This window comes from Priapulus caudatus, unplaced genomic scaffold, assembly GCF_000485595.1.
Source record: "Priapulus caudatus unplaced genomic scaffold, Priapulus_caudatus-5.0.1 Scaffold460, whole genome shotgun sequence".
Taxonomy (NCBI): domain Eukaryota; kingdom Metazoa; phylum Priapulida; class Priapulimorpha; order Priapulimorphida; family Priapulidae; genus Priapulus; species Priapulus caudatus.
Window position 1 is genome coordinate 49,360 of NW_014577521.1, and position 10,770 is coordinate 60,129.

The following is a 10,770-nucleotide window of genomic DNA, read 5'->3' on the forward strand; positions in this document are numbered from 1 at the left end:
AGAACAAAACATACCTGGATTAATTTAATAACCCCATTCTTACATTCTTAATCACTGTCACCTCTAAAACTTACCTGGATCACATTAATAAACCCTTCTAAACACTGTCACTTCTACAACATACCTTGATTTACTGACTGATTTTACTGACTTACTGTAATTTGTGATCATCGTTTAACTGTCTATCGTGTCTATAGCTTTTTAAGCTCATTTAACGCAATTTTTATTGAGGTTTGCACATTATTGATGGTACAAAATTTCTTTTTATGATAGGCATGGATTTTTTCTAAAAATTCAAGGACATTTTCATGAAATTCAAGGACTTTTCAAGCACAAAATCAACATTTACTAAATTCAAGTACTTTTCAAGGACTCCCCTCAAATTCAAGTACTTTTCAAGGACTCCCCTCAAATTCAAGGACTTTTCAAGGACTGTGCGAACCATGTCCAGTATATGCACGAGCGTTGCACCCCCTTGTCTGCCACGTGCTCGGCCGGCACCGCTCTCTCGCCCGGCGTGTGTACGTGGTGGCGCAACTCCCTGACCTCCCACATCTGGTAGCTATGGGACCCCCCCTCCCCGCGCTTGTCTGTGTTGTTGGAAAAAACTTTTTACCTGTCTCCAGGAAACTTTTTATCCCTGTTGCTGTTGAACTGGTCTCTGGTTTGTATGACGTCATCCCCCCTGAAATCTCCACACTAGGAGAGACAATTGCTGCATTAGGACATCTGACAAAAGGCAAGACAACAGGACCTGACAAGGCGTTCACTGACCTTCTGTGTGCCAACGACAGTCTACTTAAAGGAGCTATCCGGCGTAGAAACGAGTAATATTAATGGAAATAAATAAAATTACTAAGTAATAAAGGTCTGAGATACATACCCATGATTTGTAGCGGTTTTATAGTAATTGCCGATTGTTTACCACTGTGCTGTGCCTTCGCCACGATTCAAGCGTGCCGCCATTTTTGCCTGCCACTCGCGGCGCTGGAGTCTAACACGACGTATAGTCTCTTGTTTTTGTATGTGTTTACATGGAAATACGCTTGTATCAATGTTCTGATGGCTTTTAATAGTGTGGAGATCTTGGGGGGGTGTATCACGTACAGGAGTAATAGGCTAGATCGGGACCAATAGACTGAACTCACCGTATAGAGAGAATAACGATATATTGACTAGAGAAAGGGTAAGATATAGATTACACATAAATATACATCAACACGGGAGCAGCCATGTTGGATCGACTGCTGCTGCCGCCTGTCGGGCGAAAACGAGGAATATTCNGAGGTATAGACGACAGCGAGTTCAGGTAGGTGTAAACCAGAGCGAGCCGGATGATGGGGAAAATTAAACCGGGAAGTACGGTCGTTCTGGGCAGAGTAGCCGACGACTGCAAGGGAGACACCTGGGAGCGGCTTGGATCCACGCCACGAGCAAGACGAACGTTGAGGGAAAGACGAGCCGCCCGACGCATCGCGTATCCCACGAGACTCGATAGAAAGGCCGCTGCACTACTACGAATGCAGGGGAATCATCTTAATGTAGCACTAGGAATCTAGTAGCTGGCAATAAAAGCTCTATAACCGTATCGTTAACCGCATCTCACCGTGTTCTGTTCTGTTCACCTGTTATCGGCTACGTATCATCACCGTCTTGTCTAATACATCGACAAGAGCGGACACTGATCCCACAACTGGGCACGCGTTACTAGTTTTACTACCTAACGTCTGTCGAACCGTAGTCGCCTACCCTAGCGGCACTACAATAGCAGTGATAGTGAAGCATCTGATGGATTATTTGTGCCAGATAATGTGCAAAGTATTCGCCCATATTCTTATGAACCACAATGCGCTTCCGGAGAAAAACACTCCGATGCTAGCAGTACTAGTACTGGTGGTGGTACCGACAACAACGGCTCGTCATCCGACTCGCTAGACTCCACTCCGGCATCGAGATCTTCCACCAGAGTGGGAAATAAGGAATGGTGCAAATGTGGTTTTTGCACCGAAATGCAGACCGCCAGAGAGAGCATTTGTTGTAGAGAAGTGGAAAATTCCAGGCACAAATGTGATGAAAGTAGGTGTGATTGCCGAGTGGCCGAAATACTGACTACCGAGTACTGTATTATATAGCTCTAGTACTATAGCCCGCTTACATTAACTGCCGCTGGCACCAGCGGCAGTTAATGTAAGCGGCTATAGTACTAGAGCTATGTATTATATGTATACTCATAATACTGTCTAAGTTGGTCTCAGTCTTACATTTAAATTTAGTGAATACATAAATGTTGTTTTTGATTGCATACGTGTATTTTAAGCAGTTATACTGTAAAACGGGCTACTTGGCAGTTTACTACTACTAGGCTATTTTACATATTAGCAATAACTTGTACAAAAACACAAGACTGGTAAGGAGTGGATTAAAAATGAAATTTTATAGGTAGTGGCTACGGGTACGGGAGTCCATACGCTTCCATACTTAACGAGACAAAGATAGCGGCGGTGGCGCGAGATTTCGAAGTAACGCCTTGGGGAAATAAATTCACGATTTCAGAGTTTAGATGAGCTAGAACCCTAACCCTTACCCTAAACCTAACCCTAACCCTAATGCTAACCCTAACGCCAAAAAGGGGCTTCAACGAACGACGGCTACCGTACCTGTAGCCACTGCGAATTTTATAACTGTATAGGACACAAGTTGTCAATACACAATGTCAATAGTTCTTGGAACGAGAACACCTTACCTTACCTTACCAACGTAGCAATACAAATAATATTAATATATAGTGAACATACAACAATATTAGTACCACGGTACTATATTTACAATTACAACAACTACAACTATCTACAACTATTTTACAACATATATTATACTAAAATTAGTACTATTTACAATTACAACAACTACAACTATCTACAACTATTTTACAACATAATATATTATACTAATATTAGTAGGTACTATTTACAATTACAACAACTACAACTATCTACAACTATTTTACAACATACAGTAAAAACATTATACATTACTCTATACAGCGTAACTGTAAATGTTTATGCGAGTACAAACGATAGTTTTGTTTCTATATTGCTTTCTTTCTTACTTACATCTGTCCAGTTGCATCTGATAAAGTTTCATGTGTGACGGAGCATGAGGAGTTTCAAACAGCGTGCAGAGCAAGATTTATTCTTCGCCTAAGTCTTGTACACATGCATGATGTTCATCCTGGAGACTTAAGAGAACCCCTTTCTAACAGGTAAAACATCACGTTTATAGGTTTCTGTTCGATTCTTTTTTTAATAAACGTGTACAATTTATTACAGCAATACCGAGGGTTGGTACAGGGGGTTGTCTTCCTCCCGCCCCCTTCTCCCGTACCCCCCCCCCTTCTCCCGTACCCCCCCCCCTGTACCCCCTCAATACCCGTGCAAAGGGTATACAGTAGTATAGTAGACAGTATAACAGTTTTAAGAATGTCATTTTAAACAGATGCTGTAATATAACAAAATTATTCTTTGTCTTCAGGGTTCTGCGCCTTGCTGGTTACAGGAACTTCACCTACTGGGTACACAAAAGAATTGGACGCAGGGTTCGAAGAGTAATCCCTGCATGTGTCATTGCATCTATCCGTTCAACCTATCCTGAGGAAAGTGGAGTCTATGTCGGTTTCAAAGAAGGGTCCGAATCTGAAGTTGAAGAGGCTTGGTTACCACACTGAGTTTATGAAATAGAAATACAGGTTTCACATGTTTTATTTTGCTCATATTGGTCCTGTTTAGCTATAGCAGCATTTCATACTTTGAGGGTCAATTGCATTTTTTACAATTATGAATGCATGTGAAAGGCTGACAATTAATAACGTTACCTTTACTCCATGTCTGTCTGTTTTGAAAATCTTGTCGTGTGCTTCGCTATAAGTTCCTCCTTTGGTGGACACGGCTTTGGGGCGAGGTTTTTGGGTAGATCTGGTACAGTATGATGTAATGGCTCATCAGCTACAAGTATAAATTGAGTTTCATGATTTACAGTGCTTTAACTTGTAATGCCAGGATTAACGTGTTCTGTAACACATAATTATATCGTTTTTGTTAAAAAATACTTACCACCTTGTCGCAACTCTAGGGCAGTACATAAAATGTCGTGCCTGAAGCCGAAGGTCTTTTTCTCGTATCGTTTTTTCAAGATCCAATCTTTCTGAGATTTAGGATATTCTGGCCTGTAAAGCTTTTTACCATCTGCATCAACTGCCTGCAGTCTGTTTGCATTTTCATTGTGATCCAAAGCTGTCAGTTGTGATCTTGCCAGCATTCCTTTTATTAATAAAAATATATTTGCAGCAGCAAAACACTGGCTTCTAACATTATTTTTCAGCTAAAGCGAATGTTTGCAGATTTTGCTACCAAAATTCATTTCTTGTTGCTGTGGATAAATTATGAACACAATATATAAAGACTAAGATGTATTTTAAAATACCTTTGTAGCTATAATGATGACGCTTTGGAGCATATTTAAGGTGCAGACTATGGTATACCTCCAGCGGACCAGTGTGGCAGAACTGTGTTAGGTGACCCACGTCTCGCAATAGTCTCTTTTCCATTACAACAGAGGTCAAAAGCTTGTGTGCCTGATGTAAGAGCTTGTAAGTTACAAGATACTAACAGTTTTATTTAGCACATTTTACTTTTAATCTTATATTACTTACCACAGCATGAGCCAATGGAAAAAAGAAAGAAAAAAAACCAAAACTGCTTATTACTAACACAAATACAATGTATATAGGTGCAGTAGGTATACCTGTGATCCTGCTTTCAGGTACTTTGTAGTATCCGTTTCGTGTAATGCTGCATGAGCACACTTGTGGAAGCAACTGCCATAGTTCCAGGCGTGCTTGTTTACGATGTGGTTCACAATGGAAACCCACATCTCTCTGCCAAAGTGTGATAATAAGTATTGCGACTTGCGAGCATGTTACTGCTTTTGCAGTTTAGCACTTGTTTTTATGTACAGTTAGAAATAATAAGTTTGAAAACATATTTATATATTATCTGTTGGGTTAATAACAGTGTACTTAGTAAATCATGTTTTAGAATCATTCGATAAGGAAAAAAAGCGCAATCATACCTCAGTAAGTCTGCGTCGCCCTTGCATTCTGCTGCACACCACCATAGATGATTGGAGACACTTTTCACCCAGGGAAGAATCATCTTGCAACTTTTCTTCTTCCCTCCCAATAACAGCTTTTTCTGCACACCTGGAAATTATACATAGCATTTGTAAAAAATTTAAATTTAAATTTTTTACTTGAATTTTTATGAGTCATAATTCCAGTTGTTTGTATTTTCCATTGTACCTTTCACCATGTGCCAAACATCAAATTGGTGTTGCAAGCCTGGGAAATCCTTTCGGATTATTGCACGGATTGTTGTGTGGCGATCAGTAGCAATGGTGCCGATGTTCAAGCCGTGTTCCAGCAATCTTGTTACAATTCGTTTGAATCCTGTCGGCTCAAGATGTTGGGAGTATTTGACCTAAAGGTATGTCATAGCCTTCATTTAGTTGGTTATGCACTGTAATTTATTTTTTGGTACTTTACTTCGCGCAGCATATGACAACTTAAAATAATGCTGCACCTCTCAATAGACAATCACAGTATTTTGTAACTTTATATAAGAACTAAACACAAAAGTCAGTTGTGGATTGCAATGGGTTTTTGACAGCATTTTAACTTTTTCACTGAATCAGGAATTTTTGCATACAAACCTCATGCTCTCCCACTTGCACCAGCTCAAAATCAATAATTTTCATTGAGCTCTGCTCTGCAACAGAGTAGACTCCATACTTAGCAGAAAAGCCTGGACTGTCACATTGCCCATCCCCAAGAATTGTTAGTGGCTGAGGCTGTGACTGTAGAGTTCTCAACACACTATCTCTCTCATCCTGCCAGTGTTTGTTCACTGCAGGAAACAGCCACTTATTTTGAACGTCGTAGTATGTTGATGCACCAAAAATCACAAGTCCAAAAGCATCACACATTGACTTCACGAGTGTGAACGACTCTCCACTCACAAGTATTGCACCAGCAAGTAGTACGTTCCCGGCAGCTGTCTTATTGATGAGTGGCTGTGAATGCCAGCTGAAGTAATGATTACTTGAACAGGTCATGTTCACAGAAATCATTGTACCCCTAGTTACAGTTTCTTTGTACGAAATGTCTGCACCACACTGGAGACATCTGTGTAGCAGTTGATCTAAGCAGCTGCTAAAGACCAAATACTTCTCCTCTGTAATGATGTTGGGATCAGCTACAGTCTCATATGAAGCACTCAACGCGATAGTTGATGGCAGGTAATCGCTGTCAGAGTCTCCTTGGGCATCCTAAACAGTATCAGCATAACAACATATAAATATTTGATAAAAATATTATTTTTTTGGTATTTTGCAAGATGTTATTTAAAGCTTTAATTTTTAGTACCTCATGTGTCTGATAGATTTGGGAGGAGTCATCACCAGAGCTGCAAAGCACATCATCCTCCGACTCAATTCCTGACCCAGTTTGGGAAAACTTGAGTACCTAACAAAATGAATTAGAACTGTTAGAATTCTCACTAAAAAAACCATGAGGAATTGAGATCAGCAACAGTAAATACATATCAAAGTTGTATTTTATACTTCAGTGATATAAAAAATAAATATGTTTTAATAATCAGATAATAAAGCCATTATTACAGCAGAGGTTTCACATGGCACAGAAAACGAAGGCAGCTTCGACTGTAGTGTTTGGCCTTCTGAAATAGGAGGTGGTGCTGCAGCAATCTGTTCGGGCTGTTTCAAAATAAAAGTGTATTGCTCTATAGAAACATAACATCCACATTTTACAATGATTGCAATAAGACATTTCATATGATGCTAATTAAAAATTTTTAATTTGTTGTAAAGTATAGCAATCGTGGCCATAAATTTAAAGAGGGCATGTAACACCTACATGTGAATAGGCATGGTCGTGGACTACTTCGATCGTGGAACCATATACAATACTGCTCTCACATCGAGGACATGAAGGTTGGTAGTGGTCTGTCTGAGTTGAAATGCTTCTAGTCAAACAAAGCACTGGGGTTTCCTGTAAAGGTAAATATGGGTTAATTTTATAAACTAGTCTTGTCAGAGCAACCTACATCCTAGCTCATATGACAGTAACTGTGACAAAATTGTGCGAAAACCTTTAACATTTAACCATTGCCAACAACTTATAAATGGTGCATACGTGCGTATTTCAAAAAACAACATTGAGTCAGTAATCTTCAACTGAACCTCAAACTCAGGCAAATCAATGCTCCTGTCAGTGTCACTGCTTTCAGATTCTGCTAGTCTCTGTTTCTAAAAAAAGGCAATCAGAAATTATTAAAATGGGTCATTATAAACTTACCTTTATTGCAGTCTAAGAATTATTTAAACTACAATAAATCAGCAAAAGGCAATATTTAGAAACTTTTTTTTGGCAAACTGCACCCATCGCATCTGCATATACATTGTTTTTAATTTCGGAAGTTTAGAGAACAATTTAATATCTTACCTTTTCTACTTCACGTTTGCTTGCCCTATTAACACTGCAAACTCTCACTTTGGGTGACTTTTTGGCCTTGGTGACACTTTTGGTGGGAACAGCACCCTTCTTAAGACGTGGAGCATGGGGGACGTCATGTGCTCTACAAATCAGTGTTGTCTAGAAAATGTAGCAATAGTTGTTATGAAAACGGGCAATGTTTACACAGCAATGCACGGGAACGGGCAAATGCTTAACACGTCAGTGGCGTAGCCAGGGGGGGGGGCGATGGGGGCGGTCGCCCCCCTAAGATTTAGAAGGCGAAAAAAATGGAAAATAATAATAATTCGCCTCACTGAAATCAAGACAAATTCAGTTGTAATACTGCGATTCAGTTGATCAGTTCAGTTCGGCCGGTCTCCCTTACGTAAGTGAGGTCAGGCGCGCCGGAAGCAGTTTTGGAGTGGGGGGGGCAAAGACCTAAGGTGGCTCACGATTTTTTTTATCGTGTGTGCGTGAGCGCGTGTGCGCGACGTGTGTGCGTGTGCGACGTGTGTGCGTGAGCGCGTGTGTGCGTGAGCGCATGTGTGACGTGTGTGCGTGAACAGCTGTACGCGACGTGTGTGCGTGAGCGCGTGTGTGCGACGTGGGTGCGTGAGCGCGTGTGTGCGTGATCGCATGTGTGTGACGTGTGTCCGTGAGCGCTTCTGTGCGACGTGTTTGCGTGAGCGCGTGTGTGCGGCGTGTGTGCGTGAGCGCGTGTGTTGGCGTGTGTGGGTGAACCTCGTGGGTGCGTGAGCGCGTGTGTTGTGACGTGTGTGCGTGAGCGTGTGTGTGCGAACGTGTGTGCGTGAGCGCGTGTTGCGTGAGCGCGGTGTATGCGGCGTGTGTGCGTGTGGCGCGCTTTGTGCGTGAGCGCCGTGTGTGTGACGTGTGTGCAATGAGCGCGTGTGCGTGAGCAGCGCGTGTGTGTGGCGTGTGTGCGTGAACTCGTGGGTGCGTGAGCGCGTGTGTGCGGCGTGAGCGTCAAACTTAAGCGCTAGCGGCAAAGCGCGCAGCGAACACTTAAAATGGAGTGTATAATTAGTTTTTGAACGTTAGAAATTAACAAGTCTTAGCTCATACATTTGATTTTTCTTTCCCACTCTTCTTTTTGGTGTGGCTTTTTGGTTTTGCCCCCCCCCCACTTTTTTGGATGAGGCGGCGCGGCCGCTCCCACACCCACCACCCCCTCGGGCGCTCCGCTTCCCATCGAACTCATTGAGCTCCCCCACCCTTAGATTTAATCCTGGCTACGCCCGTTGTAACACGTTGCAGCCAATAACAAATTCAAACATACCTCTGTGAACGCATTTATTTTCAAAATGCTTTGAGCATAGCACACTTTTGGAGGCAGGTTCCATTTTCGGTCTCATGATACATTCCAACCATGCTTTTTTACGTTTGTTGTGCATTTCATTGGCAGTTGATGAAAGAAAACTTTTTTCCTGCTAGTGAAAATGAACATTATTGTCAATTAGCATTGTTAGCTTAAATTGTTGTTATCGTTCAACAAAAATAAATGAATTTTACGACATGTAACACTATTCTACTAATAACCTCATGACCTCATGAATAGTAGTCTTCAAAAGTCCAAGGGACTATAAACGAAGACGAAACTAGTGACGTAGTGTTCCTTAAATTGTTTGTTTGGAGAAACTGTCATACTTCGTTAATAATCTTTCTGGGTTTATACACAGTACTGGAGACGCTAATGTGCTGTAGTATGTATTATGCATATAGGCCTATAGAGTACCGAAGTGTGACGTCACGTTGGCAAGACAACGCACGAAGCTGGTTCTACACAAGCCACTGGCTCCATAAGTTTACTGCGTGAAAATGTTGTGCGTACGTAAACACGAGTGTGTGCGCTGCCAGACAGCGGTAAAGCATCGGTAGCAAAGTCGATCTACAATATTTAATGAATTTAAAAAATTTAATTTTTTTTTTAAATTTTGTTGTTGTTAATTATTTTTATTTTTTTTGTTGCTTTTCACTTCCATCCTTTGGAAATCTATAAAACTGCAATAAATGACTCTCAGAATGATGGTTACAATCGGGTACAAACACACGACACGTAGTTAATGTTACCGGGCAAGCATATGATTGTGTAGACCAGCAGGCTCGTTGTCATGGCCACCGTGACGTCATCACTTCGGTACTCTATAACTACGCTTTCATCTGCTAGTGCATACCTGCGGCTGAGTATGACATGAGAGCCTGAGCTGAGATTGGGCCTGCGCCCGGCTGATGCTGATACGCAGTACTAGTAGTAGTAGTACTAGTGGCAGTGCTCTACGGCGCCGGCTCTAGCAGTAGCACTCACCACGAACCGGCGTATCGCTTGCTGGAATTGCAAGCCGAATGCTTTGCAATATACCATTGTTACATGGAAATTGCCCCAAGGATAATTGTTTTTACGAAAAACAACAACGCGTAGTAACTATATTTTCCACGAGAGAAATCTCATCGCTGATCGTATTTACCTCTGTATCGATGTAAACATACACTAAACAAGAGACTATACGTCGTGTTAGACTCCAGCGCCGCGAGTGGCAGGCAAAAATGGCGGCCACGCTGGAATCGTGGCCGAAGCACAGCGACAGTGGTAAACAATCGCAAATTACTATAAAACCGCTAAAAATCATGGGTATGTATCTCAAGACCTTTATTACTTAGTAATTTATTTATTTCCCATTAATATTACTCGTTTCTACGCCGGATAGCTCCTTTAAAAGCTATACACTCCCTTTTCCAACACTCTTATGACTAGGAAGAGTACCGTGCAGAATGGAAGGTAGCAGAGGTGAAAGTTCATCCAGCGAACCGGATACAAGATGGCCTTGCGCAAAACTAGCGTTGTTCCCGCGAGCCGCCGAAAGCGGTTAACCGGCGCACTTCGCGGGACTGGCGCACGGCGAACCGCGGGGATGTATAGCTCATATAGCTCCCCGCTATACGCATTCCGCGCGCCGAAGGAAGGCGGGCGCGCGAATGCGTATAGGCGGGCAGCCTAACATCGGGCAGTTTTCGGGACACTGTACATCGGCTGCGGCTACATCGGCTTTGGAGGGGGGGCTTTCCGATTATGGATTGACACGCGTTTGTACATCTCGGCCGTCGTACCGTCACCTGCCGTATTTTCGTGACCTTATCTGAGCGTTCTCCGCCACTATCTTCTCTCT

At 42.2% G+C, this 10,770-nt stretch overlaps 2 protein-coding genes and 1 long non-coding RNA gene across 3 annotated transcripts in view; 1 reads left to right on the forward strand and 2 right to left on the reverse strand.

Annotated features, from left to right (window-relative positions):
- LOC106810661 overlaps nucleotides 1-977 on the reverse strand; it is a 1,679-nt gene extending 702 nt beyond the window's left edge. Inside the window, exons 1-2 of the long non-coding RNA XR_001394048.1 lie at nucleotides 884-977; nucleotides 617-699 (exon numbers count right to left, since the gene is read on the reverse strand). This is a non-coding gene — a long non-coding RNA (uncharacterized LOC106810661). The remainder of the gene's footprint in view (nucleotides 1-616; nucleotides 700-883) is intronic.
- Nucleotides 978-1,793: 816 nt separating this feature from the next.
- On the forward strand, nucleotides 1,794-4,010 carry LOC106810659. The gene is made up of 3 exons (XM_014814094.1): nucleotides 1,794-2,076; nucleotides 3,124-3,262; nucleotides 3,532-4,010. Exons 1-3 carry the CDS (start codon nucleotides 2,010-2,012, stop codon nucleotides 3,722-3,724), a joined length of 399 nt encoding a protein of 132 aa, XP_014669580.1. The 5' UTR covers nucleotides 1,794-2,009; the 3' UTR covers nucleotides 3,725-4,010.
- LOC106810658 lies at nucleotides 4,010-6,195 on the reverse strand. The gene is made up of 6 exons (XM_014814093.1): nucleotides 5,767-6,195; nucleotides 5,357-5,534; nucleotides 5,128-5,257; nucleotides 4,801-4,933; nucleotides 4,480-4,630; nucleotides 4,010-4,316 (listed from the first exon to the last, which is right to left on the reverse strand). The coding sequence occupies exons 1-6, from the start codon at nucleotides 6,181-6,183 to the stop codon at nucleotides 4,081-4,083; spliced, it is 1,245 nt and encodes a 414-aa protein (XP_014669579.1). The 5' UTR covers nucleotides 6,184-6,195; the 3' UTR covers nucleotides 4,010-4,080.
- Nucleotides 6,196-10,770: the final 4,575 nt, after the last annotated feature.

Coding starts and splice junctions, on each gene's coding strand:
- LOC106810658 (XM_014814093.1), bottom strand. CDS start 6,183: ATGATTTCTGTGAACATGACCTGTTCAAGTAATCATTACTTCAGCTGG. Junction 4,631..4,800: donor ACCTGAAAGCAGGATCACAG/GTATACCTACTG, acceptor CTCTTACATCAG/GCACACAAGCTTTTGACCTC. Junction 4,317..4,479: donor TCATCATTATAGCTACAAAG/GTATTTTAAAAT, acceptor TATTAATAAAAG/GAATGCTGGCAAGATCACAA.
- LOC106810659 (XM_014814094.1), top strand. CDS start 2,010: ATGCAGACCGCCAGAGAGAGCATTTGTTGTAGAGAAGTGGAAAATTCC. Junction 2,077..3,123: donor CAGGCACAAATGTGATGAAA/GTAGGTGTGATT, acceptor ACATCTGTCCAG/TTGCATCTGATAAAGTTTCA. Junction 3,263..3,531: donor AGAGAACCCCTTTCTAACAG/GTAAAACATCAC, acceptor CTTTGTCTTCAG/GGTTCTGCGCCTTGCTGGTT.